Here is a 27,445-nt window from a genome sequence, read left to right as displayed (position 1 = left end):
ACCCTGAGCATAGCCAGGTTTTGAGTTTCTGTACTTTCAGGTTCTGCCCTAGATTGATATGCATATATACATATATATATTTATGTGTGTCTATCTATATGTGCACATAGATGTATACCTATATATACACACATATATGTATATCTATTTACATATATAGATACTTAAATCTTGTATTGCTATGTGTGTTCTCATGGATAAAATTCTTAGGACTGATGGCCAGAGGGGGAATTGACTCATTTGCGTACTGCATGTGGTACCCATGCAGTGCAGCATGACAGCATCTAACAGATGCTCCACAACTTCCTGTAGGAATCATCAACTCCCGCTCAACATCTCAGCACCTCAGATGCTGCTTGCTCTTTTTCTTTCCAGTGCCCGACATTTGGTGCCTAGGTGATGTGGGCTGATGCACTCAGGAAAAGCTCTCAGTGGCTCCTCTGCTTGAACCGTTGGGTCCGGTCTGCCATGCAAAGCTCACATAAGAACCAACAGTGCAAACCAGAAAGTCTCACGTTCACATGATAATGAAAAGGCAGGAGTGCTTCACAGAGCACAGGAAGTCTCTCCGATGCCAAGCAGCACACTCTTCCCTCACAACCAAACCTGAGATTCTGTTCTGAGTCACATGAAGTAAATGTTTCGGTATCAATAAACTTATCTTTCTCCAAACCTAGAAGGGCAACCCATAGAGAAGTACGGAAGGCAAACCTGGGCCTTGGATTATTTTTCAGACTCACCCTTTTCTCTTAGTGACCGTACCTTTAAAACCACAGTTTAAAAGGGACAGGAAGGTACAATACAGGAAGTCAAGATGCTGTAACTACAATATCCTTCTCTCTTTAAGACATTTACAAAAATGCCACTGCCTGGACAGCTATTCTGCATTCTTGATACACACAAGAACGCGGCTGAATTTCCAGATAACTGCATTGCGTGGTACCCCATTAATATGTACACTCTTTATGTTTTTATGCATCCATAAAAATAAATTTAATTCCCCAAACTAATCTCCCAAAGGGCACATCTAGATGATTCTATTTACATAAAATTCTGGAAGAGACCAAACTGTGGGGACTGGAGAACGCATGAGTGGTTGAGAGGTACCAGAGCTGGTGGGTGGGAGGTAGGAGACAGTAGATGAGGCTATAAATGGGCAGCCTGGGGAGTCCTGTGGTGATGAGCATTCTAGACCTTGACTTTTCACATCATTAGCAGGGCTGAGATCCTCAGCTCTATTTTGCAAGGTGGTACTATCTGAGGAAGTGGAGTATAAGTTTTGTGTATTTTTGTTTCTTATAAAACAATCTTGAAAAACAAGAAAGACATTAGAAAGTTCATACTTCCTGATTTCAAAACATACTTAAAAAAATTATAAGAATCAGACAGCATGGTACTAACATGAAGGCAGACACACAGAGCACCGGACCAGGAAAGAACCCTCAGAAATAAAGCCTCACATACAAGCCCATGATGGTCAGTGAGGATGTTATCACCACTGGACCAGGGCAAGAGCACTCCAGAAATGATGCTGGAAAAATTGAATATCCATGTACAGAAGTATGACTGGACCTCACTTTACTGCATAGACAAAAATGGACTCAAGAACTGACCAAGGTGTGCACAAATGAGTTAAAATTCAAGGAAGAAAATATGATGTTTGAAAGGGGTCATGACATTAGTTTTGGCAGTAATTTCTTGTGCCCAACCCCCAAAGCACAAGAAAGAAAAGAAAAAAAAATAGACAAATTGAACTTCAATGAAATTAAAAATTCTCTGTATCAAAGAATACAACAAGGTCAGTGATGTAACTTAATGTAGAATGCTTGACTAGTAATGTGTGAGGCTTTGGGTTTGAGATCTGGCAACACACACGCACACACACACACACACACACACACACACACACACCCCACAGTTGTACTCAACAGAGTTGAAAGGTCATTTACAGAATGAGAGAGAAATATTTTCAAATGACATATTTGATACAGGGCTAATCCTAGAAAATACTTCTGTCTAACGGACACAAAACAAGTTAGCCGATCAAAATGACAGGAAAGGCGTTCAGTAGAAGGCATCGGCTAGCAAGCAAGGAAAGAAAAAGGGTGTAGGTGTCACAGATCACAGGGAGAAGAGAGTCAAAAGTCACTAAGATCACACCTCCCATCTGTGAGTTTGGTAATGACCAAACCAAACAAAAAAGGTAAGTGTTAGTGAGGATTTGAGAAACAGAAACCCTTGAGCACAATCAGTGGATACTTCAACTAGCAAAAACAGCATGGCTGTTCTTTAAAAAAAAAAAAAAAAAAGAATTACACCATGACCCACAAGTCTTAACTTTTTGGCGTTGAACAAAAGAATTAAACACAGTGGCTCTCAGAGGCAGTTGTACATCTGTGTTTTTAACAGTACTTATCGTATTATCTAAATTATGGAAGCAAAGCAAGCATCCATGCATGGGTGGAGGAATAAATATAAATAAATAAAATATATATAAATAAAACATATCATATACATATACTGGAATTTTATTCACCCTTAAAAAGGAAAGAAAGTCCGATCCATGCTACGTGGATGAGCCTTGAGGGCACAAGGGTAAGTGTGAAGAAGGCCAGTCCCGAAAGGCAAACTGCTTGAATCCACTCACATGAGGTGCCTACAATGAGTTATGTCTTACAGACAGAGGTAGAATGGTGGTTCCTGGAGCCTGGGGGTGGGGGAAGGGGAAGAGTTATTGAATGAGTACTGAGTTTCCATTCGGCAAGATGTAAAGTATTCTGGTGATGGGCTGCATGAGAAGCGTGAAGGAATACTTACGCTATAGAACAACACGCTCAAAATAGCCAAGACGGTAAATTTTCATGTCCCGTGTAGTTTACCAAAATTGAAAACGACCACCACCAAGTGTAATTAAAAGAAAAAAAGCTTCTATGTTTTCCATCCAAGCTCCTGTCACTGCGCTTTAGTTTTACAAACCACTGAGAACAGAGAAGCAGCCCATCACCTAATTAAGCCTCAGAGACTCACAGGCCAGAGATATTGGCACACCAAGGTTCTCTAATGCTTTAATTAACTGCATAATCCACTTGGACTCACAGGCCCTCAGCCTGTGTTACTTAATTCACCTAAAGTTACTATCCACTTTTCAGTAATAATTAAAAATGTGTTAGTTATTTATATTGACACTTGGCCTTAATAGCTGCAAATGGCTGAGTTGGGGGCCACTGATTAGTCACGAAATAGAAAGCCAGGCCTTCTGACTGTCTTCCAGTGCTCTTCTTAATTTGTCTGGTTCTGACAGACTCCAACGAGAATGAGAGAGAGAGACCTTGTCCACTTAGTGTGTGTGTCTGTCACCACATGTAAACACTTAATGAACTTCTGTCAACTCAAGGAAGCCAGCACCACACTGGGTCCTAAACAGCCACGTGTGTCCTAGACAGCCACATGTGTCCTGCTCACAAATATTCCTGCAGTCACAGCATTTCTTTCTGCACATCATAGATGTGTTGAGCTTGGTGAGTAACTGTAACTAGGAAGAAATCAAAAGGAGTTTCTAGGAAAATTTCATGGGTTAAAAAAAAAAAAAATCACCACTCTTGAGAAGAGAGAGATACACACATTCTATTTTTGGCATGATTAATGATGGGTTCAATCAACTCTACAAAAAGTGAAAAAAGACTCCGCACAACCGGTGTGCATACTGTGCACAGACCCCTATCCACGCACGCAGTCCCCATCACGGGCGCAATCCTCACGTCTCGTTGGAACCTAGGTTGCCTCAGCTGCATGCTACACTTTTTCCCAGTGAGCCACAAAGTCACCTTTGCATTTCTACTCCGACCGGAACAGCATCATTTTTCACAATTACCAAGTTTTAATTTCTTTTATGCGAACGTGAAGCCTTTGATGTATTGAGTCAATTATGTGAAACTTGGTTAAAAATGAACCCAGAAAAAAAAAAAAAAGGTTGTGTGGGGGAGGATTTGGGTTGTAAGTAAAATGGGGAATTTTTTTAAAAAAGAAACCCAGAGTAGTAGTTATCATCGTCATCAAAGGGGGATTTTTTTTTTTTCCATTATCAACACAGAAGTAGAGTCTGACCTGTGAAGACTGGTCGGTTCTGTTGCTCTTGTTCTCCTTGCTTCTTCCTCCTCCTGAGGTCTTGGGTGGTTTCTCCACAGTGATGTGGCAGAACTCCTACATTGGAGAACAGCCCTTCAGCATCAGAGTGAAACACACAGGAAGAGGTGGGGCTGGGTGCGCACCAGCATTTGATTTACCTGATTCCTCTCATAATCGGACGGCTCGCAGGACGCGAAGGGGTGGATGCATCTTTTGTCCCGTTTACACCAAGCACAGGCAGTTTCGACACACGCTGCGCATCTGGCAACAGGGAAAACCGACTTAATTCTTACATTTTTAAGGGGCTTATTCATCTTCTAGATTTTTCCCTCTGTGCTAAGAACATGAAAGAATAGGAATACTAACACTCATAATAAAATCTTTGAACAGCCTAGGATGGACAGAGGGAGACAGGGTGGTCCTTTAAGCTTGGGGCAGAGAGTAAGGCTTTGTGCCCTTCTCTGGGAAGCCCTGCGCGCCAAGTGGACGGATTGCCATCACACTTACAGAGGTGTTGCCATGGAGACCTGAAGCCAGGGTCACCTGCTGGTCTGCCGATAACAGGAACCCACTGAATCTGCTTCTGAACCTGGTTGCTACTGGTCCACCCTCAGGTAAGCCTTGCTAAAGATGGATCTTCTCCCTCCCTGCTGCCGCCCTGCTCAGCAGATCAGCGGGCCCTCACTCACTGGAGCAGCTGTGCTACCAGCCACACGGTGTGAGACACAAAGCGTTACCTGGCAGCCAGAGAGGAGGGGGTACCACTGTTTGCTTTACTCAGATGAAGGGAGAACTGTGTCTACTAATCTAACGAGCCCCTGTGCGTGGGTCACTGTGGAGGACTTGAAAAGCACGCCTAAGGATGATCAGAGTTAACGACGACGACAAGATGGTAGACAGAGAAGAAAAAATGGGGGCTGGTCTGGAAAGCTGTCCCAGGGATGCCACAACAAAACACAGCAGGAGGGGATGAGGAGACGAGGCAGAGCGGGGCACCTAGGCTGGAATTCATATAGGCTCCAAGCATTCCGAGAGCCTAACCTACAGAAAGTCACTCTCTGAGGGCTGGAAACAGCTCTCCTTTCGGGTGGGAGCCTCTGCCCCAGGCAGGCTTCCATATAGCAAGCAGCTCCCTGAAGAGACACTCTGAGGCCTGATTCTTCCTTGCCTAGCAGTGGGGTCAGTCATTTCCTTCTATCTGGGCTCTAAAGCAGGGGTTCTGCAGAGGGACATCGTTCAACGCTCCTGGTGCCCCTAAGATCTATTCCATTCTCTCTTCCCTTTTCCTGTCGGCTGGGCTGGATGCTCTCCATAACAAGTTTTCTATTTTTCTCCCTTCAATTTGTTTCTTAGACATCATGGATTCCCTGTTGGTGTGATCACCTTTCAATGGACCTCTATGGTAAAGATGACCTAACTAACAGTCTGAATTCACTTTCCCTATAGTGATTCCCAGGTCAGGCTCAAAATCACATCCATGTGCTGCTGGCCAATCACACCCCAGAACGAGTAGCAGACCTCTGATAATACAGCCCACTAACAATGTGTTCTGTCCCAACTTCAGAGGGCGGGCCTCTGAAAAGTCTGGTTCCTCTGCCTTCTGTCTGCTTTAGGAGCCAGGAGGGAGATGTGGTCCAAATTCAAAGGGTTCATAGCTGAGAGGGGCCAGTCGTAATAAATGGAAGACACAGGGCTGGGGTAGCTAAGTGGTAGAACACTTGCTTAGCATGCTCAAAGCCCTGAGTTCGATCCCCTAGCACCACAGGAAGGGAGCAATATGAATATGTCATTTTGGTGAGGGAAACCTCAACTTGCCTGACCTGCTTGTCTTTATGCTCTGGCCAAACTCCCAAAAGCGATTTGCATTATGGGAGAGCCTAGCAGTACTCCTTACTTCAGGGGTCCTCAATGTCTGGGGAAAACACCGTTCCCTGTTGATAGAGACACTTAGGCGCATGCTCTCTCCTCAGCTGCTCCAGTTTTCTTGTTAGGGCTTGAATGAGCGAGCACAGCTTATTACCTCAGCGACTCTCCTAGCTCCCGTTAGGCCATGCTCCAAAAGGCACTTTGGAAAGTTCTAGTCCGCAAAAGAGTTCTTTGGGAAATTGAGGAGTAAAACAGATAAATTAAAAGCAACGAGAACATTTCGATTTCAAAGCCAATCTTACTCTTTCAATGACACACAGTTGGTAAAGTTGAATCTTTCTGATAAGTTCCAAGACGGGAAGGAGAACGTCGCGTTGACAACCAAGACATCTGGAGGGGGGGGAAGGAAAAAGAGTCAGTCACGGTAGGTTCCCGCCATAGTCAAGCATAGCTGGAAATGCAAAAGAAAGAAAGAAATATTCTCGCCTTTTCTACACAGAGGGCATGGGTGTGCCAGCTGTTCGCCAACATTTGAGTCAGTATGTGGCTTCTTCCCTGTGGGCCATTCATGTCAGGCAGCCAGAGTGCACAGCACAAGCCTCCAAACAGACTGAGCCTGAGTCTAGCTCCGAGGCACCCACAGATAATCACCAGGAAAAGCCATTTTACAGCCCATTTACATCCCATGCTCTCGCTGGGATCACTACCTCAGCTTGTAATTGGCCAAGGCATGAGAATAAAACAAGTCACTGAGCAAGAAGTGCCTGGAATATAAATACCAGCGTGTTGGAAAAGAAACCCTGCACCTTCAGAAAGATCCATACTCTGCAAATATTGACCTAACGAACCCTGAGTGTGGTACCCTGCGGTGAGGCCCAGTAAGCTCCTAGGAGTCAGCTGTTGTCAAACGAAGGTGTTTTGTTTTGTTTTGTTTTTTTTCTTGTTGTTGTTTGCTTTTGAAAACCTTATCCATTGGTTGGAAAACTCCAAAAGAACAAAATAAGGGTGAAACCTATCTAAGTCAGCAGTAGAAGAATGTCATTTTCAGTGTTTCCTTCAACCTCCAGGCTGGATCTGAAGCATTGATACCCAAACCCAGCTGTTGATCAGAATCACAAGAACTCCAGGGAAATAGCAATACCAGGGCTACACTCCAAGACATCATGACTCAGCAGAGCTGAGGTGGGTCTCAGAACCTGTATATTGTAATGCCCCTCCCAACATAATGAGCACATAGACCATCATTTGAGTACCATGGTCCACAGCAACATCCTTCAAGTCCTCTTACGTCCAAGCAAGGACCAGTGCTACTACAGAGGAATTAATATCTTCTTACTTATAGGAATTCATTGGGGGAATAGTACATTGGGCTTGTTAAGTGGAAGTCTTGACATTGTGAGAAGTTGACCCGACTTTGTGGACATCCCTAAGTTCCTTCCTGAAACTTTATTAGTGTGCTATTCACAAAGTCTAAGGATTCTTATGTGGCGATGCCTCTCTCCAGCACAAAGACTTACTCTGATGGCTAGAATTCCACAGAACATTCTGCTCACGTCAAGTGGGCTTAGGTGAAATGATAATCTTTTGTTCTAAAGACAGGGAGGTCTGGAGGGCTGCCATGACCTCTTGGCAGGAGCACCTGAACAGACACTTGATGCATGTTAGGGACACGAACACATGGCCAGTTAGCACTGAGGGACTCCCAGGGAAAATATATTTCCATAGAACTGACAAGTGCCCAGGGAGGATGCCTGCAGAAGGCAGACTTCACGGGGCACCAACCGTGCACAGCACGTTGGAAATTTCACAGGGAAATGAATATTCACGAGCTCCCCTTTGGAAGCACTTACAGTTCTCCTAGAAGACGTGAAATAGCCAAAGTGAAGGAGACACAGAAGTCAAGGGTACACCATGTGAGTAGTTTGAGCTCCATGTAGTGTTTGGGTGCAAGACAGGGGTGTCTGTGGAGAACCAGGGGCGCGACAATATGACTGGGAAGGCCAGACCAGGCTACCAAGGCTGTATGGGAGAAACAAGACCTTTCTCCAATGTTTCAAAGTATATGGGAAACAGGACTTGACAGCAGAGGTGAGGCCAGCCAAGACTGGCCATGAAGCTAGGAATGATGGCTGGAGCTAGACATGATAGCTCATATATATAATTCTAGCACTCAGGAGGCTGCGTTGGAAGGTTTTGCTGCATAGTGGAATCCTCTCTCTGTCTCTCTGTCTCTGTCTCTGTCTCTGTCTCTCTGTCTCTGTCTCTCTGTCTCTCTGTCTCTCTGTCTCTCTGTCTCTCTCTCTCTCTCTCTCTCTCTCTCTCTCTCTCTCTCTCTCTCACATACACACACACACACACATACACACACACAGAGCCCATGAACTAAGTTTTGTCAATGGCTTTAGACAGCTAAGCACAAAGTGTGGACAACTGAACTTGCTGCATTCAGCCAAGGGTAGGGGAAGGGAGAGCAATTGTTGGGGGCTCTAGTGCCACTGATTAACTTTATAAGTCAGTCTCAGATACTTTAAAGTCATATTTTATAGGTGAGCAAGATTTGCATCTTTAATGACCCAATTTAACCAGACGTGTATTTTGAAGTCTGCATAGTAGTGACGAGGTGGAAAACTGGCGTACTTTTTAAGCATTCAGACCCAATGGCTGCAAGGGTTATTTTTAGTTCACGTCTCTGGCTTTGTGCATCAAATTCCTTCTTGAAGGACGAAGGATCAATTGAGTGCTGTGGTCTGAGTGTTTGGTATACCCTCAAAAATTTTGTTTTAGAATTTAATATTCAATTTGATGATATTGTGAAGTGGAGCCTTTGGGGGAAGTAGTTAAATCATGAGAACTTCATCCTCATGAATGAGACCAGTGTCCTTATCAGAGAGGGTTGGAGCATCACCTCTGAAGCAGGGAGTGAGCCTTCACCATGCACTGAATCTTCTGATACCAATGGCTGGGATTCCCCAGCCTCTGGAGCTATAAGCAGTAAGTTTCTATTTGCCTATACATTACTCAATATTAACTGAACTGTTCACAAATAACTCACATGGCTCTAATATGATCACACCACACATTCCAGAAGGCCTCCACCATCACCTTAACTCTTTCAAGTCTTTTCCATCTTAACAGACTCACGGGTCCTCTTTTGAGCATCCTGCACATCCCTACATCTCGTCACATCCATCTGCCTCCAATTCCAGCAGCTCTCACTTTCTCTTATCTGGACCACTGTGATGGTTTTTCTACTAGCTGGTCTTTAGGAACTGAGTATTTCAGTCCTTCATTTCTTCCCCCTCCCCCTCCATTTATTGCCATCCATCCATCTGTCCATCCCCTCACTAAAAGTTTCCTGATTATAAATGAACGCACTGGGCCAGATGCAGCTCTATGCACAGCAAAGAACCTTTCGAAGTGTTTTGAAGTCCCTGCCCCATGGGACTTGACTTCTACTCCAGCGGGAGGGATAGACGATCCACAATCGTGTCTTTCTGCTAATGAATCTGACTCTGCAAACTTGCAGCTCAGCCTCTCAGCATTTCCTGATCGCTCCCAGGATGGAGCCCATGTCACACGCAGCCTCCTATGGTCCCCTGGCACCCCTGCTGTCCAATGTCCCCTGCCCCCACCCCACCGGCCATACTCAAATAGAGCCTTTTGTAATTCTTCAGTCAAAGCCTTTTCTCTTCTGTCTCGCATACTTAACTCTGGTCATCCTTCATTCTTCTAAGATTGATATCAATTACTCCAGAAAGAGATCCTTGCCCACCCCAGGCGCCTTTAGAGCTATAGGTTCCCAGTATCCATATACTACATTATATCCCTACATTTATACACTACATTGCATACCAACATTAACACACGACAGTTTAACCCTAATAGGTTATAAGGATTCTGAGCAAGGATTAGCTTAATCTGTTTTCATCTCCATATTCCTGGAACCTAGCACAATATACAGGTGTTCATACTTCCTGTATGAATGAATGAATGAATGCATGCATGCATGAATGCAATGAACTTACAATGTTTTCTCATCCCACCCAAGGCACTTCCTGCTTTTCTGAACTCTGCATTACTTCAGCTACCTGGATAGAATCAGCCCAATGGCGTCTGGCTTTTCTAGGCTGTCCTAGCCAATGTATCCTGCTCTCCCCAGTCATATTTGAGAGTGGGGTGCTGGGGTCGACACAGGAGACGGAGCAGTAGTGAACACCCAGGTGGAAACCAGAGGTAGAGGTAGAGCGAAGAGAGGGTAACTATCCGGATGCCCAGGAACTGAACTCAGGAGGTACTCTTGCTTCTTGACTTTATAACAATGCCCGGAGGCATCCACATACTGTAGCTGGGTCTGCTGGGGATGTTGCAGGCACAGGTCCGGTTCAGCTGGCTTCTCCCCTGGCAGAGCAGCTTGCCCGTGTCCGCGTTCTTCACCACGCACTCCGAGTGTCTTGCAGAGAAGCTTCCCATGATGGTCACTGTGGTCTGTGTAGGGGGGAAGACACATATCATGTGGTTGGTTTGTATCACGGCTATCCCTCCTAGAGCCTTATGGGAAGTCACCTTTAGACCTGTGTGGTAGTCTGAATGAAAACGGCCCCATAGGCTCATAGAGACTGGCACTATTAGGAGGTATGGCACTATTGGAGTTAGGTGGTGGCTTTGTTGGAGGAAGTGCGTCATTAGGGGATGGGCTTTAAGGTCTCAGAAGCTCAAGCCAGGCTTAATATGGTGCCTGTGTTCAAGATGCTTAATATGCTGCCTATGGATCAAGATGTAGAACTCTCAGCTCCTACTCCAGCACCATGTCTGTCTGCACACGGCCATACCTCCCTCCCACCATGATGGTAATGGACTAAACTTCTGAACTGTAAGCCAGACCCAATTAGATGTTTTCCTTTATAAGGGTTGCCGTGGTTATGGTGTCTCTTCACAGCAATAGGAACCTTAACTAAGACAACCTGCCACAGGAAGACGAGTTTCCCTAGGGAGCTGGTGAGAAGAAGAAATATTTCACTGGCTCTTTGCTCTTCTGTGAATTGAATATTCTGAGTCTTTGACCACAGTTCTGCTCTGTGTTTTTCTTATCAATTTTTAAGAGCTCTCTGCATGGTGTAGATACTAATCCTTATCTGTCATATTTCTGACACATACTTTCTCATAATCTACTGTCTGTCTTCATTTTTGTTTATATAATCTCTTACCCTTATACATCTTTATGTAATCAAATATAGGGGTTCTTGTTTTGACTATAAATGCTTTCTACCCTCTAGCTTACAGACAAGGATTAAATTGTTCCATCATCTTTATTCTTTTATTTTTTTAAACTCACGTCTTTAACCCATCTGGAATTTACCTGTGTATATATAGTATGAGATGAAAGTCCGATTTTATTTTTATCCAGATGGCTAATTAGCTATATCATAACCGTTTATTAAACAACAAAAACCTCTCCTTTCCCCCACTGAACCAAGATTGTCACTTGAGAAAACTTTTTAGATTTATCTATTTTGTGTGTGCAAATGTACTGTCTGCAAATATGTGTATGCGCCTGTATGTGCCTAGTGCCCATGGAAGCCAGAGGCAGTACCCTCTGGAACTGGAGTTACAAATGGTTATGATCTGCCCAGGGTATGCAGACAAGCAAACCAGCAACACTTCCAAGAGTAACAAGTGCTCTTAACTGCTGAGCCCTCTCCTGTCCCTCAAGACAGCCTTTTTGTAATACATGATAAGGTATTTAGAATCTATTTCCTAAATCATCCTCTTTCAACATCCATTGAGCTACTTCTGTTCCGGCGCCACTGAGTTTTTATGACTTTAAATATCTGATAAAGCGAGTGTCTCCTTATTTATCTTTATTTTCATAGGAATTCCTAGACATCATTCATCTCTTGGAGATTCACAATTATCTTATCCAAAAGGTGTTAAGGTGACTGCCTATCTAACTGAAATAGCAAATGTGTACATTCATTTTTAGCAAAGCATGTATCTCTACATTACTAAGCATTCCCATGCAAACACAGGATTTTATTTTCATTTGCATGACTGTAGGCCGTGGTTTATTTGAGAGGGTGTTCCTTGATCTTCCGGGGTTAAGATACCCTGGCCACCTCTTTATTACTTCCTATGAATGCTATCAGATAATAGCTCGATCGACTTTTGAAATTAGCTAGGGTTTACTGTGTGGTTAAATACAATGATGAGCTTTACAGGAAGAGGGTTTTGTGAGAGTCTGCGTATGTGCAGAGGTGTGGCATGTATGTGGGAGGAACGAAAAGAAAGCCTTGAAATTCCGAAGTCCTAAAGCAAATTTCTCCAAATGAAATGTCTAAAGAAACAAGGCAGCTAGTTCTCCCATTGAGAAAGGAAATTAAAGGAATGAAATGCTGCCAGATGCATTGACGTCAGTCATAAGAGGGAACCTGGTAGGAAGACGAGCTGAGTGGGAAGCTGTAGTGGAAGAAGAGGTGACCCTGTCACCTGGGATGGAGAACAATGACCTGGGCCACCTGGGAAGTTCCCACTCTCATCTTCCTGACCTCTGCTCAGACTTTTACATGGGCCACCTTGCTCTCTCTGCTCTCTCTTGGTCTGCTAAAAGCTTTGCTGAGTCTATACCCTAATCTTTCCATTTTTCAAAATGTGTGTTTCCAGTCCACAGAATCATGCTGGGAAAAGGCAAGTTCTTCCAGCCCAGGTTCACCTGGCCTGAAGTCTACACATCTCTAGGAGACATTTCCTATCCATCTCTGAGACTGTGGCTCGAACCCAGGGCCTTGTCCATGCTAGGCAAGCACTTTACCACTGATGTACATCACCAACCCAGCTGGCCTCAATCTGTGATCCTCCCTCCTCGGCCTCTGAGTAGCTGGGATAACAGGTATGCACCACCACAAGCTCCTGAAGACATAAGTGGAGGAATGAACTCCAAACGATGCTTGCTAACTCATCTTCCCAGGGAGCTGAACTCTCCTTTATCCCACGATTCTCTCTATGTCACACATGCTGGTGCATAACTACATATTTCTTATGTATGTGCATATCTTACTCTAAATTCCTTGATCAGTTTAACAAGAGTTTCAAAAAGGGGTTTCTAAATCCCGTTTTTATCAGCTCCTTAATTATTCCCCATTTCCTTCCAGTTCTCACATGTATAATTTTTACATAACTGAAACCATTCTGCTTATTTATTCTATAAATAAACAAGCTCCTAACATGGCCAAATGCTGTACAAGGCACCAAATAACTAGCAAGCTAAACAACTACAGTCCTTGTCCTTTGAGAGTTTATACGAATAGACAGACAGACACCCCACTAGACTTGAGGGTCACATGGCAGTACAAGAGGACAGAAGCCTGGGTAAGGGTAGCACAGTGAAACAGAAAGAATTAGATTCAAGGAGCAGTCTGGAGCTATGATGAACAGGACTGGAAGAAAGGACGTGAATATGAGGATTCAGGTGAGGAAGTGGATGGATGAAGGTACCAGAGGTGCTGGCTGAGATGGGACTTGCTGAGGGAATGGGAGATCAAGACTTCAATTTTGAGTATTTCTCAAGTTCAAGTATGACATCAAGAAGATATATCAAGTTGGCCCTGAAGGTCAGAAGATCAATATGGGCTAGACACAGAAGAGATAAAAACACACACAAAGGAGATATAAACATACAGATGATATATAAAGCCATGGAAGTGGATAGGATTATCTGGACAAAGTAGAGTAAAAAGAATGAGTCTGAACTGGGCCTTTCATATCTATTTAGAGTCAAGGAGATGGGATCTGATCACAGAGAGACTGGAGCATAAGGAGGGGAAGAAAAGTGGAGAGGATGTGTGGTGGTTTGAAGGAGAATGGCCACCATAAGCTCATAGAGTTGAATACTTGGTCCCCAGTTGGTAGAACTTTTGGGGAAGGATTAGAAGGTGGAGCCTTGTTCGAGGAGGTGTGTCAGTGGGGTGGGCTTTGAGGATTTGAAAGACTCAGACCATTCTCAGAGTTCTCTCTCTGCTTCCTATTTGCAGATCAAGATGTGACCTCTAAGCTGTTCCAACCATCATGTCTTTACTCCATCATCATGGACTCTAAACTTCTGAAACTGTAAGCCCAATTAAATGCTTTATTTATGAGTTGCCTTGGTCATGGTTTTTTGTCACAGTAATAGAACAGTAACTAAGACAGGATGTATGTGTTGCCAGGCGGTGGTGGCGCACGCCTTTAATCCCAGCACTCGGGAGGCAGAGCCAGGCGGATCTTTGTGAGTTCAAGGCCAACCTGGTCTACAAAGTGAGATCCAGGACAGGCACCAAAGCTACACAGAGAAACCCTGTCTCGAAAAACAAAAACAAACAAACAAACAAACAAGACGGGTATGTCATGCAAAGGCAATGGAAAAGGATTATCTTAGTTAGCATTTGTATTGCTGTGATGAAACACCATGACCAAAAAGCAAGTTGGAGAGGAAAAGGTTTATTTGGCTTACACTTCCACATTGCTGCTCATCACTGAAGGAAGTCAGGACAGGAACCGAAACAGGGTAGGATCTTGGAGGCAGGAGCTGATTTTGAGGCCATGGTGGGGTGCTGCTTACTGGCTTACTTCTCCTGGCTATCTCAGCCTGCTTTCTTGTAGAACCCAAGACCACCATCCCCAGGGCTAGGCCCTCCCCCAGTGATCACTAAGTGAGAAAATGCCTTACAGCTGGATCTCATGGAGGCATTTCCTCAACTGAGGCTCCTTCCTCTCTGATGACACTACCTTGTGTCAAGTTGGCACACCAAACCAGCCTGTACAAGGAAGTTTCAAGAACTCCCCCAGTCAGGGCTGGAGAGATGACTCAGTGTTTAAGGGTGCTTGCTCCACAATCATAAGAAACAGAGTTTGGGTCCTAGCACACACACACACACACACACACACACACACACAGAACTGGGCATCCCTGCAGACGCCTATAACCCCAGCTCCAAACCAAGTGGACCCACAAAGATCCTTAGAGCTTGCTAGCTTCCAGCCTAAACTAAGAAAATGTGAGCTCCAGGTCCAGGGAAAGACCCAGTCTCAAGGAGTAATACATGGAGAGTGACGGAAGAGGAAACCCCCTGCCCTATTTTGGCCTCTACATAAGCACAGCCAAACACAAGCGTTCATATACACATATAAATAAGTAAACAAAACATAGATAAATAATAAATAAACATTTGAAAGAATACTGCCAATCAGCCTAGTAGGATAAGAACTGTAGGATGGCTCCATGGAGGTCAGCAGTGACCTTCGCAAGAACAGGGTCAAGGGAACGGTGAGGCAGAAGCCAGTTGGGGTTAACCTGGAAATATATATATATATTATATATATACTATATTTATATATAACAATATAGTATACTATATTGTTTCGGGTACAGAAGGAGGAGCTTGTAGCCAGGAAGCCAAAGGTTTTTTTGTGTGTGTGACCCTGGGTCCCAGGTGAGTGTAGTTTAAAAGCTGCAACTTCAGCTTCCACAGTGATGTGAAGGAGAAACGGCCCATCACACAGATGTTCGAATATCTGGTCCCCCGTTGGTAGCACTGTTTGGGGGAGGTTTAGGTAGCACAACTTTGCTGGAGGAAGTCCGTGACTGGGGTGGCGGGGGTGGGGTCAGGTTTTCAGATCAAAGCTCCGCACCATTTCCGGTTTGCTCTGTGTCATGCTTACGGTTCAAGATGAGCTCTCCGCTTCCCTCCCACCGTTGGTAGCCATGCCGCCCGCCCGCCATCATGGACTCACTCTTGTCCCCCTGGAACCGTAAGCCCAAATGAACTCTTCCTTCTCTGAGTTGACTTGGCCATGGTGCTTTATCCCCGGAACAGAAACGCAGCCAAGAGAGCTTCATAAACCCAGTGCGAGAATCCTGACCAGATTCATGGCTCTTTCTTAAAAATGGCTGAACAAGGAAGGATGCTCCAGTGGGTCAGAGGGGGTACCAGGGATGGTTGCAATGTCAATCAGACTGCAATAAACGCAGGACCAAAGAACTCACTGCTCTAAAACACCCCGTCATGTTGACATACAAGTACCTTATTTTACTTAGCTTCTCTCCTTATCGCCAAACAGGTTCCTAATGCTATAAACGCCACCACCACAGAGGCTTATGCTTGGGGTTTTCTTCTTTCAAGTTGCTTCCTTGGATTCTATGCCTGGAATTAGCGATTTAAACAAACTGAATATATTTATTACTTTTGAAACGTACTGCCAAATTGCCTTCCAAAGAGGTTGTGATAATTGGCATCAGCAACACTGGGTGTTAGCATAACTTATTATCGCTTTAATGTGTATTTATTTCATAACTAGCGAGGTTGAACGTATTTCCATATTTATAGCTACTTTCCCGGATCTGCTCCGAGAACGTATGCTTTTGACCACTTGCTTTTGGGTGTCTTAACGTTTTTCTTTTTCTTTTTTCCTAGCTTTATTGTTTTGAGAGATTTTGGCTATGGTGAGTACTTTGCAGAGGTTTATGCTTTAGTTAAATCTTTTTCCCCTCTTGTATGGTGTTTTTGGTTGTTGTTGTTTTTGTTTTTTGTTTTTGTTTTTTGCCAGTGTTGGGGTTAAAGCCAGGGACTTACACATGCTAGGCAATCCTTCTACTGCTGAGCAATACCTCCAGCCTAAGGTTGTTTTTAGAGTAAACTGATTGTATGAATATTTTTCTTTTGTCATTACATACTTCAGAGCTAAGGAAATTATCATACCTTCCAAATTATGTTATGTTTGACTCCCTTTTCTGAGGTATTTTTATGTAAATGACTTAATTATACTAGATCTTCTTTATATTTTTAAAAGATTTTATTTTTAATTTACATGTATATATGTGTGACAGTGAGTATATGCCGTGTGTGTGTGTGTGTGTGTGTGTGTGTGTGTTTGTACATGTGTGCGTGCACGTGCATGCCCATGGAAGCCAGAAGAGGGTGTCAGATCCCCTTGAGTAGAGTTGCAGGTGGTTGTGAGCCCCTCAATGTAGGTGTTGTTGAGTTCTGGTCCTTTGGAAGAGCACCAAGTGCTCTTAACTGCTGAGCCGTCTCACCAACTCTAAATTCTACTTTTACATTTAACATGAATTATGAAATAAATATCTCCATAGTTTTAAGTTACTGTTTTTTTTTTAAATAAAATTCTTCTAGTTCTCCTTGTTTTATAACATCTGATCTTTAAAATTCTTATATTCATTTCTGAGTTCTATTCTATGGGTCTGTATCACTATTTTAAACTCAGAACAGACTGAGAATTGCTGTTGACATCCATCCAACACTGTAGACATTCGGCACAAACATACAATGTATTTGTGCGATAATGTATGTGTTTACAATCAATTGGCAGCAGTCATGCCTAAGTAAACTTTAATATATATATATACATATGTATATATATACACATATATATATGCACATACATATTAGATATTCTAAATCAGCTCCTATTATTCCGGATAAATACAGTATTGTTTTAAGAAAATCCCTATTCATTTCAAAATGTAGAAAAATACGTTGTAGAAGTAACTTTTCCTAAGAAACATGGGATGTTTATGGATACACACAGATGTTTTTCCTACCTTCCAAACAGGTATCTTCTACAAGTTTATTTACACTTACATTTTTAGTTGATAAGGTTTTACTATGACAAATTATACATAGGTTCAATAGGCCACTGTTATGCTTCCTAATTACTGTTAGGAAAAAAAAAAAAAACAGCTGAGACAGAGTGTTGTAAAGCCCCCCCCCCCAAAAAAAAACAGTCCTATTTTTTGTAGCTGTCTCCAACAGGTGTTTTTAGTAAAAGTGATGTTTAAATACAGGGAATACACACTGCTTCTGAACTTTGTCCCTGAATATTCCTATTGCTTTTGTAAGTGGAATTTTTTTTCTTAAAGAATGGAGGTTGAAAGTTTGTTTACCCGACACACAGTATGATGGCTGATATTTGAGTATTAACTAAACATCTGTACTTAGATTTAATCATTGACATAATTTCTTGATATTTTTGAGTTTGGGAGATGCTGTGGATCAGACCAGGATCTTGCTCACGCTAAGTGTGTGCTCTCCTACCCAGTGACATCCTGGAATCCTGGAAGTTTTCTTAAATGAATATATTTAGAATATCTGCAACATCTTAGGGTTAGCAAATGGTGACATTTTTTCTGCATTTCATTTCAAATCATTTCTATTGCTTGCTTCTTTTATGACCAGACAGTGTTAGTGCTGGTAAAGTTTCTTCTTCCACTTCTGAATTGGGCAAGAGTCTCTCTACCATCTCCCCTTTAGGAACCAGGTTGTTTGGTGGGAAATGCTTTTTACTCCCCTATCTGTCCTAATTTTATTGGTAAACCATTTTCGTTTAACACTGTTTACTCCGTTGTTCTTACTTATTGCAGTGTGTGAGGCAATAACGGGACCATGTCTGCACGATGACACAGGTTTGGGTTTTACTGCCTTCCTTCTCCATTTCACTAGTCATTCAACGGGGAAAGCCATGCTCACAACCATGTACGAATCCCTTCATACTGATCTCCATGCTTGGGATGGCTAATCTTGATTGTCAACTTGACTGCATCTGGAATCAACTAAAACCCAAGTAGCTGGGCACACCAGTGAGGATTTCCTTGATGGAATTTGAGGTCAGAGGACCCACTTTAAATCTGAGCCACACCTTTTAGTGGCAGCCAATATAAAGGGACAGAGAAGAAGGAGGCTCCTGCTTTTTGCCTGTTTGTTCTCACTCTTGCTGGCAAGTCCATCTATCCTGTTGCTGAGGCATTCCTTCACTGTTATTAGAGCCTACTTCTTCGGGATTCCAAGGTAGACTGAAGAACAGCAGGTCTCTAGAATTTTCCTGGGATTCCAGCACCAGATTGGGAATGCAAAGACATTCAGTCTCATGTGTTGAACAACTACCAGATCCTTGGCCTTTTTTGTTGGGAGACATTCAGTTTTGGACTACTCAGACCACAGCCTGTAAGCCATTCTAGTAAATTACATTTTAATACACATATATGTATATACATATATATTCATTATACATACACAATCCCCCCTCCTTCTTGCTCTCCCTCCCTCTAAATTATGTTTCTGTAGAGAACCCTAACACAGTGCTCACGTAATCACCTGGAGACACATGTGCACAAACAGGAAATTTCTGTTCAATAGCAGGACCACGTTCTGCCTCTTGCTCTTTTTGCTAAACAAAAACCTCAGAGAAATCCCTCCTAGACGAACAGCGGCCGCTCTAATTAACTCTTTTAATTATGTATTCCTCAGTGAAGATGAAGATATCCTATGCTCCGACTGTTTGGTGTGAAGAAATAATGCTTCTTATGAACAAAGGTTCCGTAATTTATGAGTCTTTTTTTCTGTACCTGCAAAGGTACTAGGACTGTTACCAGGCATATGACGGGGCAGCTAGCAAATGGTCTTTGACCTTAACTAATAGATTGATTTGGGGACAACCCCAGACTGCCATCTCTTTAGGTAAGGGTCAGGTACTGTTGAAACAATGACCCAAGCTTTCAGGGAAGTCACAGACGGCTGGCCATGGGATGAGAAATATTTTGAAATAACATGATCAAGAGGAGTCAGGTAGGGGAATATGTCTAGGTAGTAAAGCAGAGAGGGAGCGAAATGGAGGGAGAGAGGGAGAGAGGGAGAGGAGAGAAGACAGAGAGGGAAGGAGGGATTTGTTCTTACCAATACCCCTAAAAGAATCATTCCAGAACCAGGGGGGATAGCTCCGTGGTAGAGCGCTTGCCTATGGCATGCCTAAGGTCTGGGTTCACTCACTGATACTGTCTGGTGGGAAGGAGGAAGAGTCCAGAGATAGTTTTAAAGACTAGCTTAAGGGAGATTACCAAGTTATTGGGCAGATAAGATGGCTCAGCAGCTCAGCATTTGAGGTCAAGTCTGATGACCTGAGTTGGATCCCCAGGACCCCCATAGTGCAAGGGAATCAACCCCACTAGCGTTCTGACTACATCCATGCACAAGCATACTCGCAATAATAACATGTAAATTTTTAAGAAAGTAACTAAATTCTTATCTCTAATTTGTGGACAGTGATGTAATGACCGTGTGGGGAGACTCTGCTCGGCCCCGTGGTAAGCCACAGTGGGGACTCGGGGTGGGGAGGGAAGAACGAGTGGTTGGTTGTGTGCAAGCCATTTGGCTTTGTTTTGTTTGAGACAGGGTCTCGCTCTGGCCTGAAACTTGCTGTGGAAACCACGCTGGTCTCAAACTCACAGAGATCCTCCTGCCTCTGCCTCTTGAGTGTTGAGATTTACAGGTGTGATCTACTACTCCTACTGGGTCTAAGCATGTTTTGAAATGTTCCAGATGACATGTAAATGGTGATTTGGTTATATCACTCCTCGATCGGCAAGCTAATTTTATAAGCAGCACTTACAAGCTCCTTTTTGTTTCCTGTGACACAGAGGTAAAGTGTCACCCTTAAGGGTTCTTTTAATGACAAAGGAAAAATGCTTTGTATAATCCTAACCACTTAGAGTCCTGAGAATATCAAAACTTCTTAATACTTTCTGCCTACTACTTAGCATCAAAGTCAGCTGGCTTATCACACCAACCAGAGAAGAATTTGACTATCCCTGGGTATGGATGGCTGAACTTCATTTACCCTGAATCTGACCCCCTGGCACAGAGCTGGCAGGCATGTGTCTGGAGTTTTGGAGATCAGCCTCATTCCAGAAGCCAGCAGAAAGTGACTGACCGGTCATGGCTTGAAAGCTTGATTCTTCTATTATTTATCACTCATTAAATGCTCTGGCTTTCCTTTATTAAATGTTAAATCATCTTAAGTGGCATGGTTCTTGCTATCTGAAATGGCAAAGTGAGAAGAGAAAGTGGCCCATTTCCTTGTTAATGTGGCATTCAAATAAAACACAGCGAGTGTACCAGACAGGTCAACTGGCAGCCGACGGGGCTCTGTACAATTACTCATCACACAAGAGCCCCGATGAGGGAGAAAATGTCTCCTCACAGTACTGTGCAAGGAATTCTAGTCCCCTCAGGGCAGGGCAGGCATGTAGTTGGCAGCACCAACTACTCTTGCTACCCACCAAGAAACTGGGCTCCCCGGGAGCACATATGTAGCCCGACTCCCCCTATATCTGTATCGTCCTCCAACTTCATAACCAAAGGGGTTTTCATAAGCGATTCTCCAAGGCCGTAAAAACCTACCAGGGAGAGCTCTACTCTGATAGGTTCATTGTGTTCCTTCTCTCATGCCAAGTCAAGAGCTTTCCAAGGGACCCGTCTGCTTTGGTACATCCTACTGTTTCAATCCATGTGTGCAGATAGGTGTTCGAGGACCGAACACAGTGGTGTAGATTGGTTGATCAAAACACAATCCCACAGCGAGCCACACTGCAGGGATCTGCTTAACCACCACAAGTCTGAACTTATTTGTCTCTGTTTTTGAAATCAAGGTGTATTTCCACTACATCAAAAAAAAAAAAAATCTGTCTTCTCTTTGATTTCAACTATTGAAGGTTACCTTTACCTAGCAAGATGACAAAGTCCAGGAGGGCGGTCTGTGCCTTGACCAGGTTATTACTACATCCTCAGCACCTGGCAGACGGATGGCACCTGGTAGGCCCTCACCATTCACCAACAGAATGAATGGACTCCTATCACTAAACCCATTTCATTGTTAAAAGATTTTCTTTCTACCCATAAGGAAGCTGTGCCGTAGAAGAGAACATCATAGAGAGAAATAAAAACATTTCCTCTTACCCTTTCTCTGAGGTTTCGGATTATCTGAATCTTAGGGCATTTTTTAGGTCCAGATGAAATATCCAACCAGTTTTCAAAGCTCCCTGCATGTGTGCAGTCTCCCCGAAAAGTGCACCTAAAAAAACCAACAAAACAGAAATCACCAAGTGATAAACTGGCAGCCATCCACATACACATTAATCACAACTTCCCCACAATCAGCTTCAGCACAAAACAGTTTGGGCTGTTGATTTTGGATGAGAATAGGAATATGATATTAAAATCAGGACAAGCAGTGAAGGAACAGCAGAGATGTGTGTGTCTGTACTTCATCAGGTCTAGGAGCAGAGGACAAATGTTGACAACATGTTGAACTTAGACTCCTGAGCGATCTCTCAAGATGACATCGCCAAATACAGCCGTCCAAATCGCATCCTCTCATGGATTCAAAAACCGAGAGTTCCTGTGGGGAAATTCCTCCTAAGAGCAGTCCAGAAAAGGGTTATATTTTGTATACATTTTAGGTTTGCAACGCATTGCCAGAATACCAACCTAGGGAGTGATTCACTTTGTGTTAAAAAAACAAAATAATAAAGCTACTGTTTTGTGCTTTGCAACATGATGATTAAATGAAAATATTTCAAGGGCAGAGTCTGCCCAAGAATATAATAAGACATTCCTTAACCATCTGCTTCAGAACATTTATTTAGACAGATACCAAATTATATCAAAAGATACGAGTAAAACATTTTGCAAGGCCACTTTCCCAGGTCAGCCAGCTCAGAGGATGCCCCAAATAAATCTTAGGTTGTGGCCAGGGCCATGTACTCTGATAAACAGATGCTCTCAAACTGTGATCACTGGCTTCCGTGATGTGTCGGTCACTCAAGGTCACATCAACTTACCAGATGGGCCAAGGAGAATGAATACCAAGTACCACATTATCTTCAGATGGCTCCGCCCATGCAGACTTTGCATGAGTAACATGGAGTAGTAGCTTGATATACTACACCCCCCTTAAGCAGAGACTAAAATGAAGGTGAGGGTGAGTGAATACCCTTGAGTTTTAAAAAGAAAACTAAAAACCCATGATTCACAGGATTCCCACACATCTAAGTGGTGACAGTAGTCCCTCGGGACAGGGGAGCAGTGCCGTTATGAATGGACCCAAACAATACATCTGACTTCAAAAGAGGCTATTTCTTCTTTCTCTTTTTAATTCTTAACAATTCAGGCCTCGTGGCTTCTCTTAGATTCGCTGCTCATTTGAATATGACAAATATAGAATAGGAAGTTGGTGAGTTTCACTAACCACCAGCCCCAACTACTCTTGCTACCCACCAAGAAACTGGGCTCCCCGGGAGCACATATGTAGCCCGACTCCCCCTATATCTGTATCAGTCCTCCAACTTCATAACCAAAGGGGTTTTCATAAGCGATTCTCCAAGGCCGTAAATCTATCTGACCCATGATGGCTCACTCGTCCGTCACGGACGTTAAGTTCAAATTAAACCTCTCTCAATGTCAGGAGTTTGCCGGCACTGCGGCTCTGAAGCACCCAGAATGACGAGGCTGGTTCCTTATTTGTATCTGAAGAAGAACATGACTGTCAAGAACTCCCCGTCTCCTCTGGGCCCTCGGGTTTGTATCAGGGCACTTCCTCTGCCCAGACGAAAGAAGGGGAGAAAAAAATTAAGCCAGTTCTACAGAAACCAGAGTACAAATATTTTTGCAGGCTCTTAATGCTGCCTGAAGTCAAGGCCTGAGGCTGCCAAAAAAACAAGTGTAAAATATTTCATACAAATAGTGCTACAATTTGCCAATTTGTAGGCAGAAAAAACCAGCCATGCTGCGGAGTTATCACTCCTTCTCTGAACTATAGCATTTCTTGTCGGAACCACACGTTTTGGCATTTAATCATATGCTGCCTTGAATTTACAACTTAACTGTTTCATATGCCCATGCCATTTCTCCCCAAGAAAGCACTAAGCCCCTGGAAGGATAGGCGAGCATCTTGATGTTTCTTTAGCAAATCCCTCAGCATCTGCCAGCGTGAGATGCAAATGCTAGGGTTTCGATAAATATTTTTGAATGGATGGATGAAATATGAAATCTCTATAGGTCTCTTCCGCAGGTGATTTTTCTTTCTGGAGCTGTGTAATTTATGTTCAATTCCTCTTTCCGGCAAAGACACTATTTTTCACATAAACCAAAAGTTTGGAGCCGGAGATCAAATTAGGAGTTAAGGTTAGTTTATTTTTTGAAAAAGAAAATGAGATATTATATATATATAATGGGCTGTTCATTTTCTATTCCTCAAGAAACAAAACCTAGCCATGTTGCACATCTAAACATAAATTCTTTGTTTATGTAAGAAAGCCATCTCTGAAATTTTTTTAACTCTCATTCCTTGCCCTTCACCAGTTTAAAAAAAATAAAATGAAAAAATAAAAAGTAAACCATAACACCAAGAATGTATAACCAGATGGCCAACCAACAACAGTCTCTTATTACTTCTCAAATATTGCAGATTGTAAAAATCTTCCCGACAGCACATTACCCACACATTCACATTTCTCAAGGAGGGAGAGCAGAGCTTAGAGCTTAGAGCTCCCACATTTTAGTAAATAAAACCAGGGGCTTTGAGACGATTCATTTTGAAAATTAGTCTTATTCTTGTGGATCAATCAAGGAAATGGCCAAATGAAGAAATCCTCAAGCTATTGCCTGAATGACATGAAAATATCATTGTCAGCCATGACATATGATGAGGTTCAATTCCTAGTGAGCTACTCTCTCCCTTCTTGATGGGCAGACTCTCCCCCAACCCCCCACAAGGTCTCATGTAGATCAGGGTGGCCTCAAAATCACAATGTAGGAGGCCAAAGATGACCCCAAATATCAGATCTTCCTTCCTCCATCTCCCAAGCGCTAGAATTACAAGCAAGCAGTCTACTAGCTACATTCTCTAGATCTTTCAACTGGCTCCACTTCCGTTTTGCCAGGCCATGGATAGGAGGGAAGCTGGAGCTGCCTCAGCAGGAGTGTGTCCTACAGAAAGTGTCAGGGTGTATATGTCCTCTTTGCTTATGTTTACATTTGCTACCCCCTCTACTAAAGATCTGCCTTAGTCCACTTTCACAGAATACCCAGACCTGTCTACTTATAAAGAAGAGAGATGGATTTCTTAAGAAGCTTGGGATAGCCAAGACTAGGAGTCTTGACTCCGGCAAGGTGCTTCTGGCTGTGTCGTCCCATGGAAGAAGGTAGAAGGGTAAGAGACTGTAAGAAGAGACACTGAGTTCACTGTCTCCAGCCTTTCCTTTCAGGGTGGCGGTAAGCGTCTATGGGTATGGCACCCTTTTGGCCTAACTGCTTCCCACCAATCTCCAACCTCATCCCTCAACACTGATGCACCAGGGTATAAGTTTCCAACATGCTTTTGAGGGGGTCACACTCAAGCCACAGCATGCCACATCTGGCCCTAAAACTTCACATGAAAACTACATTCATTCTGTCTCAGTAGACCTCCCCAAGACTTAACTGGCCCAATACCAACTCAAAATCTAGACTCTAGCCTAAAGCAATTATGGGTGAGACCCTAGGTATGATACCTCATGAGACAAATTCCTCTCCAGCTGTGAGATGTTAAAAATTAAATATGGTATGTGAGTCCAAAATACAATGATGCTACAGATAGGCAGACATTCCCATTCCAGAAGAAGAACTAAGTACAAAGAAACACATAACTAGTTCCATGTACGTCTACAACCCAACAACATAGAGAGTGTTAAATCTTCAGACTCCGGAATAATCATTAAGTGCATGTCCCACATCCTGGCACAGGGTCTCCAAGCTCTTAGGCTGCTCTGCCTCTAAGGTTAGGATTGGCTTAGTCCACTAAAGGGGTTTAGTGGTAGTATAATTCTGAGGCCCCAGAAATTGCCCTATTCTCATCCCTTGACTTTCTAGGCACTGCTGTAGTAGAGACTCTCTAGGCACTCTGTCCTTGTCCCTGTAGCAAGTTTCTGCACGGGCTCCTAGGCTGCCTGTGATTTGAAGATGGAGGCCATCATAGCCTCCTAGCTCATGAACTCTGCAGAGCTATAAAACTAGTACCAAGTAGATGCTTTGATGGTCTACGACATGTACCCTCCAGAATGCCAGTCCACGTATGTATTTAGGTCCGCCTGAGCCACAGCTGGGATGGCCAAGGTTCACTGTACCAGAATACAAGGAGCAGAATCCCAAAGCTGCCCTGCAAGTGAATGCTGGGGACCTTAGTGCGCCTCTCTGGAAGCTTCGAAGAACCCAACCTACTTTGAAGAAATGTCTCTGAGGTCATTCACCTGCTATCTTGATAACTGGAACCTGGCTGTCTTTCATCTATGGTAATTTCTAGTAAACAATCCTTGGTCACATCACTAAGTTCATCTCTAAAAATGCCTCTTCATTCTTTATCTGGCCAGCTGAGAATTCCCCAAAACTTTCTCCTCCTTCCCTTTTAATGACAAACTCTGTATTTCAGGTATTTTTGTTCTTTCACATCTTACTATATTGAATAAAAAGTAATCCCACAACTCCTTCAATATTTAGCTTAGAAATCCTTCCACCAGAGACCTTAGATCCATCTTCCACAAAGTCCTAGGACACGGGCACAGTTCCACCAACCTCTCTGCAGCTGTTTAACAAGGACAGTGTGGTGATTTGAATGAGAAATGTCCCACCCCGGCTCATGTGTCTGAACACTTAGTCCCCAGTTTATGGTACTGGTTGGAGAGGTTATTTAGGAGGTACAGCCTTGTTGGAGGAAGTATATCATGAGGGGAATGATTTGAGAGTTTATGGCCTTGCCCCCTTCTTGTTCATGCCTGCCTTCCTGTGTGCCCATGAAATGTGATCAGCCAGCCTCTCTTGCCTGCCACCATGTCATGCTTCCCAACCATGATGGACTCTCGCCCCCTGGAACCATAAGCTAAAATAAATCCTTTCTGTCTCCAGTTGCTTTTGGTCATGGTGTTTTAGCACAGCAGCAGAAAAGAAACTGACATGGACGGCCTCTATTCCCATTTCAAACTCCTTGTTCCTCACTCCCACCTGAGACCTCGTCAGAAGGCCTTCGCCATCCGCATTACTACAAATATTTTGATCATGACCCTGGATGTAATCTCTAAGAAGTAACAGGCTTTCTCCACACTGCTGATCTTTACACCCTCATCAGAATCATTCTTACTGAGCTGGAGAAATGGCTGAGCAAGGAAACACAGTTGCTGGTCTTGCAGAGGACCTGGGTTCAGTTCAAGCACCCACATGGGGGGCAGGGCTCCCATCTGCCCATAACTGCAGTTTCTAGGCATTCAACTCCTTCTTTTAGCCTCTGTGGGTACCAGACATGCCCAGAGTGCACATATACACATGGACATGTAGGCTCTAACATAGTCTTAAAATAAAAATAAATATTCTTTTAAAAAGGAATTACCCTTCACCCTGCATTGAGGCCTCTCCAATGCTGCTGCCCCAGATTCTTCCAGACTCTACCCAGGACTAGTTAGTTCTCAGCCAGTCCCATACTGTCAGGTATTGATTATATCATTAGGCCTGCTTCTCAGGACCAATTATGGGTCTAAGTTCATTCTGTGTACTTAGAACAGGATAGTGCAGACTGGGTAATTTGTGAAGAACAAATTATTTTTTCTTACAGT

General features: G+C 43.4%; 1 protein-coding gene and 1 long non-coding RNA gene across 2 annotated transcripts in view; one reads left to right on the top strand and one right to left on the bottom strand.

The window, feature by feature from the left end:
• Plxnc1 (plexin C1) overlaps positions 1-27,445 on the bottom strand; it is a 127,411-nt gene that overhangs the window by 65,926 nt on the left and 34,040 nt on the right. Inside the window, exons 5-9 of the mRNA XM_059245806.1 lie at positions 21,765-21,879; positions 10,332-10,476; positions 6,294-6,381; positions 4,284-4,386; positions 4,105-4,200 (exon numbers count right to left, since the gene is read on the bottom strand). Coding sequence (XP_059101789.1) covers positions 4,105-4,200; positions 4,284-4,386; positions 6,294-6,381; positions 10,332-10,476; positions 21,765-21,879 — 547 coding nt within the window. The remainder of the gene's footprint in view (positions 1-4,104; positions 4,201-4,283; positions 4,387-6,293; positions 6,382-10,331; positions 10,477-21,764; positions 21,880-27,445) is intronic.
• Positions 15,596-20,005, top strand: LOC131894827 (uncharacterized). The gene is made up of 3 exons (XR_009375034.1): positions 15,596-15,771; positions 16,434-16,462; positions 18,398-20,005. It is a non-coding gene; the product is annotated as an uncharacterized LOC131894827 (long non-coding RNA).

Source organism: Peromyscus eremicus, chromosome 18 (genome assembly GCF_949786415.1).
Source record: "Peromyscus eremicus chromosome 18, PerEre_H2_v1, whole genome shotgun sequence".
Lineage (NCBI taxonomy): Eukaryota > Metazoa > Chordata > Mammalia > Rodentia > Cricetidae > Peromyscus > Peromyscus eremicus.
This window is presented reverse-complemented; position numbering and strand designations above follow the sequence as displayed.